Below are 17,527 nucleotides of genomic sequence, written 5' to 3' on the forward strand. Positions count from 1 at the left end.
CTTGGTTCAGTTGTTGCGGGTGGACTTCTGCGTTCGCTGCCTGTATCGATTGGATTCGGATATACCTATCTGCACTTGCACAGAGGGAAGTATGCGGGGGAAGTACTTGCTTACATCTTTTACATTATATAGCCTGAGATCCCGAAATATCAGGGTAAACTGCCCCAGTGGAAGATATGAGGATCACATGAACGAAACGAGCATAGTAATCAGCTCTTGGTCACTGATGCATCAAGTTTTTTGGGTAGTTGTAAGCCCGTCCTTTTGACGGAACTCTCTTCCAGTATAGAGATGTACACATAGACATACAGTTTATCATCTCGGGGGATCTCCATTTCCTTGCTGCCTCTGTTGTCCTTGTTGGTTGAATTGGTTTGCACCGGCCGGTTGCATACCATTGAAGAAGGCAGGATTTATAAACGCTCCAGATGCTAAAGGGGCAGTTGAAGGCATATTCGGCCAGCCTTGCATGCCACCTTGCATGTTTTGGAAGGCTTGCTGGTATGGTTGTTGATAGGGGTGCGGTTGAGGAAGTTGAGGCCACAGTAATGGTTGTTGAGGCGAGTACTCGTTTTGAGGCATGCTGTTGAAGTTGGTGGGGTTGGGGGGTGCGTGCTGTGAGTGAGCGTATCCTGCTTGAAAGTTTGGTAGTGGTGTTTGGGAGAAAGGACCGCCTGGCTGTGCATAGTAACCATTCTGGTGACTTTGAGGTGGCAATGAATACCCATTATTATCACCCCGACGGTCGTGAAAGCCTCCTCTACCTCGCCCGCGGTCGCCCCCTCGCCCCTGATCTCCTCGGGCCCTGCCTCTATCCCCCCTTCCTCTGCCTCTGAATTGATCGCCGTTCCAGCTAGCAAAATTCGATCTATCGTTCTCCCCCGAGTACGTACCCTCTTGCGGAGCCTCACCCCGACCAACAGTATCAGCAAATCCGGATGGCCGTGCAAGTGGCTTGTAGGGGCCCTCATCTTCCCCATCATCATATTCCAATCCTGTTCCTGCATTAGAATATTTTTGCTCCTGCCTCAGTGGGTGACCACCGCGATTCGATCCTCCATTATGCTGCATCTTTCCACCCCGCTTCTCGGCCTTCCTTTGCTTCAGTTTGCGCTTATGCTCCATTTCTGCTTCATCGTCCGAGAATTCCACTTCTTCCTCGCCCACTTCTTCATCATGCATATTCGAAGCATCAGATCCTTTATACGCCTTCAGGGATTGCGTGAAGACATATGTTGAGTGCTGCTCTGAGTAGAACACCTTCGTCCCTACTGCTAAACCCGCTTCTGTGATTTCGCCCATATTTGTGAATCGGACAGAATATAATGGCTGCTGGACTCGTCCAAGTGTCTCTGCTACCGCTCCTATGACACTCCTATCGGCCAGACATAATACTGAACCGCTCTCCAACACTCTGTATTCACCTGACGTTTTGGCCTTTATGAGGAGAGTATTCTCGACAATTGCCTCGACATCTCCTAGTTCTTCAATCGGCATTTCTGGCGTGATCGTAACATCGGGCTTCGGTATAACTTCTTCAGGAATCTCATTCTTTGTTCTTAATTGGCTGCCGGCATTCTTCGCTCCCTTGTTACCACCGTCTTCATCATCTGAGCCTCCATCACCGAGCATCAATATCCTAGCTTGTTCTTCGGGGCTTAAGAACTTGTACGAATTCTCGCCTTCCTCATCAGTTTCCTCGGACGAGCTGTCGTCACTGGAGTCGTCAGAGGATGATACGATTGGAGACGAGTCGATTTCCCATTCTGGGTGTTCTTCCTCGGCATGTTCTTCCCCGACATGTTCTTCCTCGACGTGTTCTTCCTCCGCGGCTATGTGAGGGGTCTGTTCGGACTCTGCTCCAGGTTCTGCGCCTTCTTCTTTGACTTGAGTACTGATTGTCGGCATTGGGGCTGCATCCGCAGCGTCCATCAATTCAGGTCCTCCATTTTGGATTTGTGCATTACTCTCGTCGGACGGCCTTTGCAGAGTAGCATCGTTAGAAGTCTCCGGCTCCTCGACCTTTGTCTTCTCACTGCTTGCGTTGCTGATGGCGGCTTCTGGATCCATATCCATATCGCTGGAGTTTGGTGAGGAGAACGCTGCCAAAGGGGTATCAAATAAATGAAATGATTGGGTATTTTCAATTAGAAAAGGCTCTACTCAAAAATGAAGCCCTGTGAAGTGGGCATATCATGGTCCAGAGAGAAATATTTCTAAATTTCGCGCTATAAATAAATATTTATTTAAGCTCCGAGCTACAGCACCGCACTACTGCAAATCGCCAAAATACCTAGTATGGGGTCGGCTCTCAACGAACGTCTGCAGATCCAACCCTGCGGCTGCCAGACAGCAAGGAAGCCAGATTCCCAGAGATGCCTCCAAAATCTGTGAGAGTCACTCCATCGCGCGGAGCAGGCACCTCCAGTGCAGCTCCGCGACCCAAAATGAAGTGGGTTGTCCAGTTCCACTGAAGAGCATACCTTAATACATACATCGAACTCGCGGCTGACGAGCTAATGAGCTCTCTAATAGACCAGCAACCCCCTTCGCAGTAAAACCGATCAGCGCTTTCTACGTCTTTCTGGGAGCCAACATACTTGCGGCAATCTATGCACCGATCCAAGACTGCGACGAGACCTTCAATTACTGGGAGCCGACACACTACCTTAGCCATGGCTATGGCTTGGAGACTTGGGAGTACTCGCCCGAGTATGCGATTCGAAGCTGGACATACGTTGCTCTACATGCGTTGGTTGGAAGCTTTAGACGCTTGCTACCATTTCCAACCAAGGCTGCAGAATTCTATTTCATCCGATACATTCTAGCTTTCATTTGCGCTCTGTGCCAAACTCAATTGTTCAGGGTCATCAACAACACGTTCAATCCCCGCATTGCCTTGTTCTTCATGATGGCGATGATATTCAGCCCAGGAATGTTCCATGCATCTGTGGCCTTCCTCCCATCTAGCTTTGCCATGTACACAACAATGCTTGGAATAGCCGCATTCATGAATTGGAGGGGAGGACTGAAGACGGCGCAAGGCATCTTTTGGTTTGCAGTCGGAGGAATACTGGGATGGCCGTTTTCCATTGCCCTATCAGCACCATTCTTGTTTGAGGAGCTCCTGTTTGCATTTCTAAGCAATAAGGATGCTTTAGTTGATGCTATCATACGCTTCGCTCGAGGCTTTGTTGCGGCGCTCCTTGTTCTTGTAAGAGGCCCCTCTGGCTTGACATTCCTTGGTACTATCTAACCGACGGCAGTTATTCGAATTCCTGGTCTCAGGTTTCTTCTATAGGAAAGCTGTACTTGTCCCTTTAAACATCGTCTTATATAATGTGTTTAGTGGTCCAGGACGAGGTCCCGAGATATTCGGTACTGAGCCGTGGCACTTCTACATACGAAACCTTCTTCTCAATTTCAATATCTGGTTCGTTCTTGCTGTTGCATCTCTACCACTATTCGCATTACAAAAGATATTCTCACGGTCTTCACGAGAAGGCGGCGCCGTGACTGGCCTTCGAACCATCGTCTTCATGTCTCCCTTTTACCTGTGGCTGGGCATTTTCAGCTTTCAACCACATAAAGAGGAGCGGTTCATGTACCCGGTTTATCCTGCGCTTGCACTGAATGCTGCAATGGCACTTCATATTATCCTGGCGGCGTTTGGCAGATCAGATCCCAAATCTCTTGTTGGAAAGATTCCGGCAAGATTAAAACTGCTAGTTGTCAGTACTGTTATTGTTGGATCTTTGGATATAGGCCTTAGCCGAATATATGGTATCTACACCGCATATTCGGCGCCAATGAAGATCTACGAACCTCTGCAGAGCGGAAAGTTTGGTTCCCCCGGTGACTCCGTTTGCTTTGGCAAGGAATGGTATCGATTCCCAAGCTCCTATCATTTGCCGAATGACATGCGTGCGAAGTTCATAAAGAGCGAGTTTGACGGCTTGCTTCCTGGCGAGTTTTCCGAGGCAGAAACAGGTTTTGGTATCTGGCCAGGCCCATGGCTTGTACCCTCCGGTATGAACGACCAAAATATTGAGGATATGGGCAAATACGTAAGGCGACATACCATCCAGAAAGCTCGGACTAATTGGTTTGCTAGGTCGATCTGCGGACGTGTCACTTCTTGGTCGACACATATTACCCTGGGTCAAACGCTTCACAGCTTGAACCACACTACATCCTTGATGTAGATAATTGGGATTCGATAGCTTGTGAGCGCTTTCTTGATGCATCACAGACGCATGTTCTTGCTCGGATGATATGGGTTCCGGAATTGTCAATAATTCCAGAGAAGTACCAAAGGAAGTGGGGAAGACATTGTTTATTGCAGCGCACAAGCAAGAAGTAAATGGGCAAATATGCATGCTATGTCGGCTCAAAAGTACATGTAAAAGTAGTTGTCGTTCGAGAGATATTTACATTATTTACCTACATGCAGTCTATCATGTACCGCGATGATGGGTAGAACCGTGGTTGCAGTTTCCCAGCTGATGGAACATATGTCTATAAACCAGGAAACAAAATAAGGCTTTTGAAAGCATCCAATCCTCGTGGCCTAGGTAGATTTCCCTATAAATAGGTACTTATCATCGATCTGGTGTGGTGGCCTAGACTACCTCTGGGGGTCAAAACCACCGGGCAATCAGGACTTTATTATTGTAGATCGCATCCGTTACTACATATGAGCCTTATACTTTCCAGTCCCCTCTTCTGGTAATCTATCACAACAACCACGTTGATAATGCGGAAGAAAGTGTAGAGAACATTGGACGCAAGACCGGTTCTTTTTCGGGTTGGGGTCAGAAAAGAGGAAGGGGGGGGGGAGTTATTCTCACGAATTCGAACCCTCACATTTCAGGCATCCTGAGGCATCCTCAGGCACCCAAAGATAATAGCGCGTCCACTAGCGCCAGATCCCCAAAAGCCTCACCACCGTCTATACTCTAGTATGAATTAAATTATTATATTCAAAGAGTCCTATCTACAGGCATTAAAATGCACTCTTTAGAATTTTGATGCGACGTTGTGGGGTGGAGATATAGGTGGGTAGAAAGTTCTGTTGCACGTCGCACTTTTGGGCATCCCAAATTTGGGGAGGAAAAATTCTGGGCGATATCACGTGACTTGGTGTGTCAGGAACTGCCATCTAAACCACGCAGGAGCAAAGTCACTCATTGATATCGAAATATGGTACCGCATTTCTCGAAGACTTCGTCATGAGAACTCAAAGGCCTGATCCCTGAGATTCATAGGAATGTAATCGCCATTGGAGGCATTACCTAAAACGACTGACAGGCTCGCTAACATCCCACTTACCAAGTATCTATCTACCAGTGATCTCCTATAGAGCAATAGCCGTCCGTTGACTATCTAAATCTATATACTTTTGAAGGTTTTCAGAGTCCCGTTCGTCCTTCAATACTGATCAGATACCCAAAAATGGCAATCTGGCTCATTGTCGGAGCTTCTCGAGGCATCGGCTTGGAATTCGTTACTCAGCTCCTTGGTCTTGGGCATATTGTTATTGCTACAGCAAGGGCACCAGCTACTGCTCCTCAGACCGGCAACTCTGTTGGTAGTGGAAGTAAGCTCTGGGACCTCGCTAGAGGCCCGAACGGGAATAACCTTACGATTCTTGAGTGCGATGTTAGTGACGAAGGAAGTATCCAGCGGTTCGCAGGGCAAGTGGGGAAGTTGGGAAGGAAGGGGGCAGTACTTGAAAAGGGGGTTATTGATGTCGTGGTTTTGAACGCGGGGGTTTTAGTCTACCCCAACAGGATTTCAGAGCTGTTGGTCCTCCTTTCTATACAGTTATCTTATCTGTCTATGAAGCTCCAGTCTTCCAATCTTTCCCAGAACAGATTGGGTCTGGATCTCCTTTCAGCGTTTGGCTGATTTATAAATCTTCCCATCTGTTGATATACTTTGGATCCACCTTTGAGCTCACCAAGTTCCTAGATCCTTTGGAGCGTTCGCCCACCATCTACACACAAATACCATTGGCCCCCTCTTAACGGCTCAACACCTGCTTAAGCTCTCTTCTCCTTCTGATGCGGACGTTCCATCCCCATCTCTCTCATCCGCTTCCCCAGAAACCCCGATCAATATTAGCACTATAGTCTTCATATCCTCCGACTCCGGCTCCACTGCTAACTTCCGCTCCTTTGAAGATGGTTTCGGGGCATATGCTGCCTCAAAGGCCGCTCTCAACCAAGGGCTACGCCACTTATCGGCCGAGCTATATCGCAAAAGAGGCATAGAAGCGCCAGTTGTGCTGGCGGTGCACCCAGGAGAGGTGACGACTGATATGGCGGCAAACGTCAGCGTAGACTGGGACGTTGAAGGGATCATTAGTCCACAGGAGAGTATCTCGTGCATGCTGAAGGTGATTGCTAGTAAAGGGAAGGGTGGAGATGATGAAGCCGGTAAGGTTACTGCTCCGAAGGAGGAGGACGGTGCAGCGACCTTTTGGACCTGGGAAGGGAAGATGTACCCCTGGTGATCTGGGATAGAATGAGCAAAATCCGTGCTAGGGAGTATACCTTCAGACATACCCAGCGCGACTTTCATACTAAACTCATGGCAAATTCTACCAGTGCCTTGCTCCGAATGTATCCCGAGTACACGCCGGGTCCGTATGTATATGGATTATACGGTGCTCGTTCTCTTCCGTGCCAACCTGGCTTTCTCCCTCGCCTCCTCTACCTTACTTAACCTCCATACGCAGTCCTCAGCAAATTCACAACTCCTGCACTTAAACGCTTCCTCAACTACTACACCTTGTGCTTCCCGCTCCCCTCTCCACCACTGCATCTCACGATCCACGTAAGACTTCAACGCCGCCTCGTCCATTGCAAATGTCCTGCTGCCAATAATTTCACCAGAACTACTAGATCTATACTCTGCCTTCAGAATATTACCAAGAGATGCGGTACCATCAGGAAGAGTGATCTGGAACTCGGATATCATAAGAGACCAAAGAGCTGATAGACAATTGTGTGCTAGAATAGTAGCCATGTGTTCTCGACTTTCATCGGAGGTCGATTTACCATCGTAGAACAACTCATCGTCAAGGCTGCCAACTTGAGCAATGAACGAATCAGAGAAATTTCTAGAGGGATCAAGATCGTAACGAGCTGCGAGGACGGAGAAATCTACGCTGTTTATAGCTAGCGATGAGAGAAGGCTGTGATATAGCATGAGCTGCATTTCAGTAGGTCGGAATGCTGCCTTGGTAGGTAATGAACGAGCTGATCGAGTTTTCACGTCACAAATATAGACCTTGTAACTCTGATCCTGATGTTTGCTCTTGATCGCCTTGGCCAAGGAGCCCCCTCCAGCGACATTGAAGAATTCGGAGATGGTTGGTTGATTAAGGGGCGGTGAAACCTGAGGAGGTTTCTGCAACGAATTCTCCAGTTCTTCGTCCGGGCAAACGTAGGATAGCTCGTCAATGATTCCGTTCACCACTAGGCCGTCGATAACGCCCCATATCTCGAGCTCTCGCGTTTGACCGGTTTCCCGTAAAGTGCGTAGCCCTTGGATCACGTTCCATATTCGAAGGCCCCAGGCATCCTCCTTCGTCTCGATATCGACTCTCACAGTTCTGTGGACTTGTTCCTCGAGTTCCTTGTGTACGACGCTGCCCTGTTTCATTGCAGGCGTCCGCCTCTTTCTTCCATGACGAGTTAAAGTGTACCAATATTGTAGTTCGCACCATGCCGGTGATACCAGGTCTGTGACAGAGAGGGCCTTCTTTGGCGGTGTACGAAATCGTTCGAGCGGAGACCGAGTATCAGGCGCCGAAGGGTTTGCGGGAGGAGGCTCTAGAGAAATATGTGTGTCCCTGTTTATTTCATTGCTCACTAGACGCTTGAGCGTCAGTCAGATTTGTCAATATGCTGCAATATACGTAATGCTTACAGTCCGGGTAGTAGCCATTCTTAACTGAGTTGCTGATCTGCTCAGCAAGCTCTTCGGCAGCCACAACTGCTTGGAGCAACGGAGACCTCGACTCCCTCCCCAAGACACGGGGAAGACGAAGAGCCTGTCCATCACCGTTCACAGCTTCGGTAGCAATAGGATTGTCTTCAATATCCGCCTGCTGTTGCCCGGATAGCAATTGCGCCAGTATTCGCTCTTCTTCTGGTGAGAAATCGGACCCGTAGTCGGTGTCGTCGTCATTCATGGACTCCACGGTAGTCTCATGTGCGGCAGAACTGTCCATGCCGATGACTTCATGGCTTCAATCCGTTGGTGTCGTGAGGCGCAGAGACGTAAAGGTACCTCTTTGTAGATGTTTACGGCAGATGACCATTTAGCGTGTTCGAGTACCTCGTAGCCTCGTAGGAACCTGAGGTACACCTTGCTAGGTATGTACTTTGCAGTACAGTATGCACACTCCAACTTTGGCTGTAAATATAAATATCAAATATCAAGTAGTGAAAGGTGTAGTCAGGTTCACGGAAGTAAATCTATTCTTTGAAGGGATGCTTATTTACATTACATATGTCGCTCTTCTGACCCATTGTCAAGTTTGCGGAGAACCAGGCAGTAGAATACGGATATCTATATATACCAACGTCTCTCCAGCTTCGAAGCTGCGTCAGAATGCTGCCATTGTAGTTTCTTTTGATTTTACACTTTTCGCCATAGAGGATGTGCAAGCAACTCCAATAACAGCAGAGCGCTCCCGATTGAACTCCGCCTCATCCTCTTCCAAAACCTCATGCATTGTCCATCTAACATACGAACCGCACTTCTACAGACTTGTCTATACCAGTACACACTTGGAAATCCAGTGTTTAATTGAGCGTCGCCAACTATAATTATTTAGATTGTCCTAGTGACAGGAAAATGGGGGCTGGGAAGCGATATAAAATTCCTAGAAGTATTGGGTATGTTTCCCTATCCCACACAACTCGCATAAAAGTCATGCAGAGACTAGAGGCAAGTATAAATAAGTTGATGAAAAGAAGGAGAGGACATAGCGAATATATGTCGAGAGCAGGAGAAAGAGAAAGTGTGGTTTTGGGCACGCCGGTTTGTACCTTCGCGAAAAGGGAGCAACCACCATCACAGGTGACGACAAAATGGGTGAGGAAATTCGCTGCCATTAATGCTGCATTCTGGGTTATCCTTGTTACCCTTCTGGTTATGGATTTGAGGTTGGGGCTGGCTTAGCCAGTTGGGTAGGTAATTTTGAGCAGTATTGGAGGCTTTCTCCCTTCCGCAGACCGGGCCGGCTTGAGAGACAACCATCCTTCTCAACCATGTCACTCTGTTGGCTTACAACCCTCAGGCCAATCCTGGACCATACTATTCTATACCTTCTTGGCCGAAAAAGACACCTGCGAGCCCCTTTAGCCCCCCGTAAGAAACTACTTTACGTATGTAGGAAGATCCCTAGATGATTTCAAGGAAGATCTTTATTTACTTCCGAATCAGACATTTCATATGAGACAGTAAACTGATGATAAATGATTCTGTACTATGAACTCTCCAGCGACATTCTCTGTAGTAACTTGTAGCTAGGCATAACTACTTGCCGGCAAATGTCTTTGGCTCCGAAAACTCTCGCTGGGGAAGATTCGTGAGCAAGATACAGGGCAAGGTCGTAACCTACTTTGTAGGCACGATAAATTTGCCGGTTGGTGGGCACTCGTCCCAAAACATCCATTGATGAAAAGGAAAAAGAAAAAAAAGAAGAAAAAGAAGAAAAAGAAGAAAGAGAAGAAAGAGAAGAAAAAGAAAACGACCATGAAAAAAAGTTGTAGAAGATACCAAGTCCTTGAATTGGAACGAAGGAAGCCAAAGCCTATCCAGGGTTGCTAGGCCCGCAGTAGCCCCCCGGAAGATGCTCAAAGACAAAACATAAAAGAAGGTAGAATTGGAGACTGAGTGGACTGAGTTAACACAATTCCGTTAGGATAACTAGCCACATCCACCAGAATCGATCTGTTCATTCAGACATTGCTAGTTTCGTACCCTTCATCCTCCGCCCCCGCCTCCGCCTCTACCTTAGACTTTCTTGTCTTCTCTGGTTTTCGACACGACTATGTAGGATCAGTAAAGATCCGAATAGCACGAAGAGACTCACGTACTGCACATAGCCCTGTAATCTCTCCTAATTCTTGTTTGAGAAAAACTTCACCACATTTGCTCGTTGGGTTTCTGCATCGAATAGGCGTTGATCCGTTATTGTGGCCACAGTCAAATATTTGGATAAGTTGATAGCACATGGTGAATTTGAGATGGTGTTGGAAAGGGGAATAGCAGAAGGGAACCTGGGCTTTTGATTTGCTGCTATTGCCAAAGAGGATTGAATACCTGTTGTATAGCCCCACGTGAGGTAGGACCGGTTGAACAGAGATACAAATCCATGAGGCAATCAACCTAAGACAGTTTTGCAGAATGTAGACAGCCGTTAACTCGCATAGCAATGAAGCCGCTCATACAGAGCGGCAATTGTTCTGTTCCCGAATGTGCGATAGCAAACGCTCAACATGGCACCATGTTTGTGAGAGGTGATTCTAAAACCTAGAGTGAGATAGGTTCACTGATGACCTCTCCCCTCCACGTTAGAATCACCTCCCTCTCACTTAGGTCACCACGGCCAGAGTACTTCAACTCAACCGATATTCCTTCTAATCCCTCTTGTGCCGCCCTCCGGTTCCACAGAAATTGCATGATTTTACCATCAGCCCTGCACAATACACATCCCATCGGCCATCGACTCCTGCCAAGGGCCTCTCTGACTGCTTTCGTTGCTGATTTTGTTGACACAAGAAGACCCAAAACGCCAGGATCCCTCCAGCCTTGAGGCGCCCCGACAAATGCTCCTTCAAGCTCCCGAATCTGAGATGGCCCACCCGAGCCTCCTTTGCCGCCAAGAGCCTTACATTGGACAAGGACCTTCAAAGGCCGAGGTACAGACGGTAGAGACCAGGTTCCGAGGAGATCAATTCCGTAGTCCGAACGGCCACCTATGCGTTTGAGGGACATCCCTAAGCGTTCGAGCGAGGACCGCGCAGTATACTCGTAATGAGTTCCTACGTATACGGTGCTTTTAGGATCCATCTGGATGCGTGACGCATATTCCACAAAGCTAGGGAGATCATGGTGTTGTGAACTTATTGATTCGGGATAGATTAATCCATCGGTGGCGGCGCTTGAGGAGGACCTTCGTAGTGATTGTACTCCTATACGGCCAATCTGCCGACACGGGTTTGTGAGGAGCATGAAGAGGTTATGCGTTTGCCCATATCATGTGACCGTACTTTGAGAAGTAGGTAGGTACCTGAGAAAGGATTATGGTGTATGATTGTGTTCCGTCAAGACAAAGCAATCAAGTACGGGAGAAGGGATAAGCGCATTTGCACGGCATGAAAGAGAAACAGGAACAAAAGAAACAAAAGGGCACTTGGAGACGGGGTGCTAATAGATGTTGCTCTGGCTCAGCGAAATTTCAGGAGGTCGGAAGTTGCCATAGGTAGTGTCCACGTGACTGGGCAGAAGGCTGTTGCGGCGGCGTCTACCGCCTACCTTAGTCATCTCGGATCCTTCAGCCTCGCTGATCCTCAAGACCTCCAGGTTACCTTACATTAAAACCACCATCGGAGACCAACTTTAACATGGCCGACAGACTCACACAGCTTCAGGATGCTGTAGATCAGGTACTGCCTCTTTGATACTGGCAATCCATCGATTATTGACCCATACCTAGCTTGCAAATCAATTTGTAGCGTCTCTGTACTACATTAACAAACATCATGAGCTTCAGACTCTGAGCGCGACCGACATAGTGCGGCAAGAAAAGAAGAGTGAGGATGAAAAGGAGCAGCGACCAAACGAAGGTATCTTGACTACCAAAGTCTAATCTGAGCGATTTGCTGATACTGCTTCAGTTGATCATTACCCGCCGGACGTGTTCGCAGCTGGGCAGAAGGAATTAGCACAAGATCTTATTGTCAAAGAGCAACAAATTGAGGCCTTGATATCTATGCTTCCGGGGCTAGAGAACAGTGAGAAAGATCAAGAGGACACAATCCGACAACTCGAGGAGGAACTCAAGGCTGCAGAGGCGCGGCGGAAGGAGGCTGTTAAAGAGAAAGAAATGGTGCTGGCCAGATTAGACAGGGTCATCACGAGCGTGAAGAGACCTTGAAAAGACTTGGCCATACCGGGCAATTCTCTTGCCCATACATGACAGATGCTCGCGTTTCGATATTCGACTAGGGGTCTGCAAGACCTCCCTGATGAGCCCATTTACCCTCGCCCCGGATACAACTGTATCGCGAATCCAAAGTTCGTCTATTCTAACATCACGCAACGACCAACGCCTCGTTTTTCATCTACCTCCTTGCTCCGGACTCTGAATGATGACCAAAATCTAGAACGCGGCTATCTAAGGTCTACGGGTTCTTGAAAAACTGTGGAAAAAGAGTTCTTAGCTCCTCCAAATGGCGAATCTGGTACTTGCAAGGCTTCTGGGCAGGCAGCGGCTCCCCTTCCTCGACAAGATGAGCGGTGTTCCATCCAATTTCCTCGGCTTTGCGGCAATTCAGCGCAGAATCATCTAGAGTTGTCAGACTAGGGTTTTATTGAAAATCAGACGCGACCTACCAACAAAATAGCAGTCTTTGAACTCTTTAATACCAGCCTCCCTCATCGCCTTGTTAAACATTTCTGGATGGGGTTTGCAGATCATCGGCGTCTCAGCGTAATCGCAGAAGGTTATCCCTTCAAACATATCTTCAACCCCAAGCAAGCGTACTACTCGCCGCCCATGGTTGATGTATGCGTTGGTGAAGAGCCATAGTTTGACTTTAGTCTTGTCCATATCCTCAAGGAGCTTTCGAAGCTGTGGATCCGGAAAGATGATTGATTCGAGCGGTAGGGCATCATCTACTTGACGGTTGTACTCCAGAGGGTCGATCTTGTGATGCCGCACCAATCCCTCAATTGCCAAACCGTAGGTCTTATAGTAGTCTTGGTGAAGCCTGTAGGCATCATCACGGCTCAATTCCAGATGCTTGATGAAGTATTGGTCTATCAATTCAGTCATGTGATCGTGGACCTTTCTGCCTGCTATGTATTAGTGATGCGACAAGGCATGTGTCTGAAGAGGGTATACAGACTCTTAGGATAGAGCTATAGCCCTGAAAGTGATTAGCCGTCGTCCAGAAATTGGAGCGATTCAACAGGCAACGTACGCAGTTGTCAATATCAAAAAAGAAGACCGGCCTCGTTTCGGCCATGGCTGCAATTGTCGATGCAAAGCCTCGGATCACGCCCAAGCACCGTGCGTTATATATTTTCGATAGAGGGGCGCTGCTGCAGCGTTTGAGACAGTTTGACACGGACGAGAATCGTGACATGAACAGCCATACAAAGATACGGAGCAACACCAATACCTGCTCGGTATGAGTACAGATGGCACCGATACGGAGTATGAAATTGACGGATTTGGAGAGGGCTCGATTCAGTCTAGCGTCGGATATTGCCGTTCTTGAAAATTGGACGTTTGCCAGCCGACCTCGATCCTCAATCGTTCATCCCTCCTCCATCCATCCTATTATTATATACGGAGTGTTCGCTCATTGCACCAGCCAAGGATGCTTTGCGGGCACAGTTGACCTCTGCCATTCTACGTCAACCTGAAATCGCTTTGCTGGGCTTCGAATCAGCGCACACGCATTTCGTGCATCGCATCAGTATTCTTAAAAACTAATCTACAGAGCGCGTCAGGTGGTTGCGCCGCCATGGCCCAAGGGGCTGTCGCTCCAGTGCCGTCAAATGGAGCTCCATTGACGGCAGAGGAGCTGCGTGAGATTTTGGAATACGAGAAAATTGTGCGATTTCGAGATGCTGTTCTTGCTGGAACTCACCCGCGAGTTAAAATCCCTTCCCATCTAGTTGGCAAGCAGATAAATGCGTCTCGTAATGTGCCAACACCTCGCCCAAACACGACGACACAATCCACGCGCTCCACATCTGGCGCCCATTATGAGCGCTCGTCACCATACCACAACAGCAGATCACCCAATAGCTATCGTGCCTCCACGGGCGGCCAGGTGCCCATGTCGTCAAGGTCCGAGATCAATCCCATCCTGCTAGAGAAATCAGATGATTTGATCAGGGCTGAGATACAATTGCAGAGGCAGAGGCTTGAAAGGGCTCTGAGGGATCAAATTGAACAGCAGCGGTTAGCAACAAAGGCTCTACTGCAGACGTCTGAGTCTCTCCCCAATTTTGATATTTCGGAAGTTTTGTCAAAAGCTCACGCTATTGTTCACCCTTCCGCTTCTACAGAAATTGAACCTTCCGTTGACGCTCATTCTCCTGCCAGTGATTCTTTTGATGAGAACACCTTCTACTCCAGTCGGCATGATACACCAGAGCGATCTAGCTCACCACAAAAACAAGATGAACCCGGTGCACTGCAGCCATGCAATTCAAATGAGCGCCCCGTGGAGGGTCTTTCTACAAAAAGTCACCCAGATCAGGATGTGGTCATGACTGGAGCTTCGCTATCCAATGATAACCATCTAGCATCACAGGCGCATTCTCAAGCGCCACAACTTTCTTCACAGCAGCACCACCAACAGGATCGAGGCACAGAGCTCCAAGAACAGTCTCTAGAAACTGCTAATTCGGAGTCGGGCAGCTCACGGGCGGCACACGTTGGAGACACGTCAGATGTTAGCTTGGGACAGAAGGAGGAAGCCAGCGTTAGTACACATCAAAATGATTCTACAGTGTCACGCGAGGTGACCTCTCAACAGACTGTTGATCAACTTGGTGGCCAGATGTTAACGGAACAGCGTCAGCAAACATGTACAAATCAAACTGCTTCGCCCCTTATCCGAGCTCACAATCTGTCTCCAGTTGCGCCGCAACCGGCGCGAGTTTCTCCTCTGGCTACAGCCAGAGAGCCCCCCGTCATTCGAGAAACACGACCTCCTGATGAAGCTCCGCCTGCCCAAGTTGCCGCTCTACGCCAAGAGCCCGTGGGGATCTCGAGTGCAGATAGCTCTCCGAAAGGCGGGAAGGGGTCAGACAAAAAGAAAGCAAAGAAGGAGAAGAAGAAGAAGCGCAAAGCTCCAGGCAATGAGAATGCAGGCACACCTGGTTCCCCTTATATTAAGCCAGAACCGCGCTCACCTTCGCCATTTCCTGTGCTACCATTACCTCGACCTCAGAAGAGACAGCGGCAAGTGGGCCAGTTCGGTGCCGAGCTCAACTACGACGAGCCTAGATATGAGCCTACGGAGGATATTCAAGAGCGCACTTCTGATCGTTACGAGAAATATCCGGTAACCAGAACGTACGAAGATTTTGAGGGTGCTTATATAGAAGGACCACGAAGACCAGAACCCAGCTATCAACGGTTAGAGCGAGACGGGGGCGATTACCGTCGCGTCAGCAGTGGAAATTATGCTCGAAGACCCCAATCCCCGGCCATGTACGCTCTCCCTTACGCCCCAGGGGAAGTTCGTCCAGTCAGAGCTGCTTCTCATGCCGTTGTCGAACGACGACTACATGAAGAGCCCGCATATTACAGAGATCCGAGGGCTAGCGTGCGCCCAGATGCAGACCGCGAACGATCTCGGTCTCCTATTATTCGTGAGAGGAGATCGCCAATTCCAATGGGACCCCCTCGACAGCCAGTTCGAATTGTGGTTGATGCGTACGGCCGGGAGTACATTGATCCTGCCCCAATGCCATCTCTGCGACAGTCTGTGGCACCTCCAGCCAGGTACCGTGATTCAGATGTTATCTACGAACGGGCTCCCATCAGAACAGTATCTGCTCGTGCGCCAACCGAAGCATACGAAGAAGATGGTGTTGTGTACCGAAGGCCTTCTCCAGCAATTGCAATACCAAGGCGTGTCATCACGCAGCCGGAGTACGCTATGCCACCAGAGTATAGATCTTATCGCCAACGGGAGTATTCGGTTAGACCAACCACACAGGCTCCCCCCGGAGAAGAGTATGTGCAAATTAGGGGGCCTCTGGAGCGTCGTCAAATGAGCCACTTTGAGCAAGTCCCTCGAGAGTATGCCACCCGCGCACCAAGTATGCGTCCGGAGCCTGTTAGATATGAGATACCCAGAGAGTACGTGAGCAGACTACAGAGTGTTCGACCCGAACCGCCTCCACGAGACTTCGCAAGTAGTGTCCGTCCAGAGGCCCGCCGGGAAATGCTCCCCCCATCACAGCGAGAGTTCAGCGTTCGGCCAGCCGACCCTATTCCTCGACGAGAACATGCCGCTGGCCCTGAAGTCGAGCGATATTACGAGGAGGCGCCGAGCCGCCGAGCCGCAGAAGTCGCCTTTATCGAGCGTCCAAGAGCTAGAGAGGCATCCGTGGTCGTTTATGCGGACGATGTTAGGAGGGAAGTGTACAGATAAGAAAAGCACGCGCTGGGAGTATTGGCATGAAACCTGTAATCAGTTGGGTCTCTGCGATCAGATACTTGTTCGGCCATGACAGCCTCTAGAATTATTGTTCACATCCATGGCGGGCCAGAGGATTCATTTTTAATGTAAGCTTGAACAGTAAGGTCTTGATGGGTATTTATGATGCGAGACGTTTGCGACATTGAAGATAAGGTGTACCAGTATTAGAGAAATGTAACATTACAGTTGTCTGCCTATGATTCTAGTCGTCTTCGAACGTTTGCTCGTCTATCCATCCATACGTGGAATGGGCGTTGCTACCAAGTCCGTGATTGACGGGAAACCAGGGTTGGCATCGACGTCATAGATAATATCCAACCTTCGAAGACGAAAATATCGTTTACTTTGTTCTGTTTACTTATATTATTATTAGCATCATTACTGGGACCGATGGAACTCGGCCGAACCAGTCTTTGAGGTTCTCCGATTTCCAAGGGTTGGCGGAGAGGATTCCCCATCATTCCTCGTGGACGCGATTTGATGCTTGCCCGGTACACGGTACTCCGGAGAGGCTCCTTGTGTCTCGACTCGTAGCCATGACGATCCAGCCACACACATGAGGCCTCACCACTGCCACCAGATACGAGTTGCACGGAATTGCTGGTCAGGGCTTTGAAGAAGAAACATCCTTCGTATGCGGACGCGCGACTCTCGAGAGCCCGAGTAAGTCTCACGATTCTCGAATCGTGATGTTAGGCAAGGGAGGAGAGGTGGGCCTAGGGCATATTGGGTTAGGGGCGGTGCTAGTTGGGGGCAACGATGATGTGCATCTTCGCAGGAGTTCTAGAGTCGTCGAGTCTAGAGCATGATGGGCTGGTGAGCGCTGGTCCTGTAACTGGGCGGCCGTGGCGGTGGGCCGCAGAGAGACACAGACAACCAATAGTGCTCTATCAGCTCTCGTCACGTCGTAATCGCCAGGTCGCAGCTCGCAAATACATTGTGTGTCGACTCCTCTGTATCCCTTGGACCACTACGCAGTAACGAAGGCCAGTCGGAACTATCGGTCAGCCCTCGAACCTCCTGTACCAGCCTCCCCCTCATGCCTATAG

At 49.1% G+C, this 17,527-nt stretch overlaps 10 protein-coding genes across 10 annotated transcripts; 5 read left to right on the plus strand and 5 right to left on the minus strand.

Annotated features, from left to right (window-relative positions):
* Positions 1-221: 221 nt before the first annotated feature.
* Positions 222-2,190, minus strand: M430DRAFT_33326 (hypothetical protein). Its single transcript, XM_024866347.1, has one exon. It carries the CDS (start codon positions 2,074-2,076, stop codon positions 316-318), a length of 1,761 nt encoding a protein of 586 aa, XP_024724317.1. The 5' UTR covers positions 2,077-2,190; the 3' UTR covers positions 222-315.
* A 134-nt stretch (positions 2,191-2,324) lies between these two features.
* M430DRAFT_39764 (glycosyltransferase family 22 protein) lies at positions 2,325-4,451 on the plus strand. Its single transcript, XM_024867339.1, has 4 exons — positions 2,325-2,452; positions 2,536-3,214; positions 3,267-4,067; positions 4,115-4,451. The coding sequence occupies exons 1-4, from the start codon at positions 2,376-2,378 to the stop codon at positions 4,361-4,363; spliced, it is 1,806 nt and encodes a 601-aa protein (XP_024724318.1). The 5' UTR covers positions 2,325-2,375; the 3' UTR covers positions 4,364-4,451.
* A 1,003-nt stretch (positions 4,452-5,454) lies between these two features.
* M430DRAFT_25481 (hypothetical protein) lies at positions 5,455-5,910 on the plus strand (the record flags this gene model as incomplete). The annotated part of the gene is made up of 1 exon (XM_024865251.1): positions 5,455-5,910. The coding sequence occupies one exon, from the start codon at positions 5,455-5,457 to the stop codon at positions 5,908-5,910; it is 456 nt and encodes a 151-aa protein (XP_024724319.1).
* A 383-nt stretch (positions 5,911-6,293) lies between these two features.
* On the plus strand, positions 6,294-6,583 carry M430DRAFT_33328 (hypothetical protein). The gene has a single exon (XM_024866348.1). It carries the CDS (start codon positions 6,323-6,325, stop codon positions 6,515-6,517), a length of 195 nt encoding a protein of 64 aa, XP_024724320.1. The 5' UTR covers positions 6,294-6,322; the 3' UTR covers positions 6,518-6,583.
* Positions 6,584-6,663: 80 nt separating this feature from the next.
* M430DRAFT_16435 (hypothetical protein) lies at positions 6,664-8,242 on the minus strand (the record flags this gene model as incomplete). The annotated part of the gene is made up of 2 exons (XM_024863460.1): positions 6,664-7,880; positions 7,939-8,242. 2 exons carry the CDS (start codon positions 8,240-8,242, stop codon positions 6,664-6,666), a joined length of 1,521 nt encoding a protein of 506 aa, XP_024724321.1.
* A 1,738-nt stretch (positions 8,243-9,980) lies between these two features.
* Positions 9,981-10,256, minus strand: M430DRAFT_16436 (hypothetical protein; the record flags this gene model as incomplete). Its single annotated transcript, XM_024863462.1, has 2 exons — positions 9,981-10,070; positions 10,119-10,256. 2 exons carry the CDS (start codon positions 10,254-10,256, stop codon positions 9,981-9,983), a joined length of 228 nt encoding a protein of 75 aa, XP_024724322.1.
* Positions 10,257-10,554: 298 nt separating this feature from the next.
* On the minus strand, positions 10,555-11,256 carry M430DRAFT_96406 (hypothetical protein; the record flags this gene model as incomplete). The annotated part of the gene is made up of 1 exon (XM_024869961.1): positions 10,555-11,256. One exon carries the CDS (start codon positions 11,254-11,256, stop codon positions 10,555-10,557), a length of 702 nt encoding a protein of 233 aa, XP_024724323.1.
* A 374-nt stretch (positions 11,257-11,630) lies between these two features.
* On the plus strand, positions 11,631-12,181 carry M430DRAFT_39769 (hypothetical protein; the record flags this gene model as incomplete). Its single annotated transcript, XM_024867340.1, has 3 exons — positions 11,631-11,690; positions 11,741-11,870; positions 11,922-12,181. The coding sequence occupies exons 1-3, from the start codon at positions 11,649-11,651 to the stop codon at positions 12,179-12,181; spliced, it is 432 nt and encodes a 143-aa protein (XP_024724324.1). The 5' UTR covers positions 11,631-11,648.
* A 247-nt stretch (positions 12,182-12,428) lies between these two features.
* M430DRAFT_96410 (hypothetical protein) lies at positions 12,429-13,274 on the minus strand (the record flags this gene model as incomplete). Its single annotated transcript, XM_024869962.1, has 4 exons — positions 12,429-12,592; positions 12,640-13,097; positions 13,151-13,167; positions 13,230-13,274. 4 exons carry the CDS (start codon positions 13,272-13,274, stop codon positions 12,429-12,431), a joined length of 684 nt encoding a protein of 227 aa, XP_024724325.1.
* A 315-nt stretch (positions 13,275-13,589) lies between these two features.
* M430DRAFT_134442 (hypothetical protein) lies at positions 13,590-16,674 on the plus strand. The gene is made up of 2 exons (XM_024862352.1): positions 13,590-14,817; positions 14,887-16,674. Exons 1-2 carry the CDS (start codon positions 13,779-13,781, stop codon positions 16,428-16,430), a joined length of 2,583 nt encoding a protein of 860 aa, XP_024724326.1. The 5' UTR covers positions 13,590-13,778; the 3' UTR covers positions 16,431-16,674.
* Positions 16,675-17,527: the final 853 nt, after the last annotated feature.

This window comes from Amorphotheca resinae, assembly GCF_003019875.1.
Source record: "Amorphotheca resinae ATCC 22711 unplaced genomic scaffold M430scaffold_2, whole genome shotgun sequence".
Classification (NCBI taxonomy): domain Eukaryota; kingdom Fungi; phylum Ascomycota; class Leotiomycetes; order Helotiales; family Amorphothecaceae; genus Amorphotheca; species Amorphotheca resinae.

Coding starts and splice junctions, on each gene's coding strand:
- M430DRAFT_33326 (XM_024866347.1), bottom strand. CDS start 2,076: ATGGATATGGATCCAGAAGCCGCCATCAGCAACGCAAGCAGTGAGAAG.
- M430DRAFT_39764 (XM_024867339.1), top strand. CDS start 2,376: ATGCCTCCAAAATCTGTGAGAGTCACTCCATCGCGCGGAGCAGGCACC. Junction 2,453..2,535: donor GCTCCGCGACCCAAAATGAA/GTGGGTTGTCCA, acceptor GCTCTCTAATAG/ACCAGCAACCCCCTTCGCAG. Junction 3,215..3,266: donor TTGCGGCGCTCCTTGTTCTT/GTAAGAGGCCCC, acceptor AACCGACGGCAG/TTATTCGAATTCCTGGTCTC.
- M430DRAFT_33328 (XM_024866348.1), top strand. CDS start 6,323: ATGGCGGCAAACGTCAGCGTAGACTGGGACGTTGAAGGGATCATTAGT.
- M430DRAFT_134442 (XM_024862352.1), top strand. CDS start 13,779: ATGGCCCAAGGGGCTGTCGCTCCAGTGCCGTCAAATGGAGCTCCATTG. Junction 14,818..14,886: donor ACAGACTGTTGATCAACTTG/GTGGCCAGATGT, acceptor CCCTTATCCGAG/CTCACAATCTGTCTCCAGTT.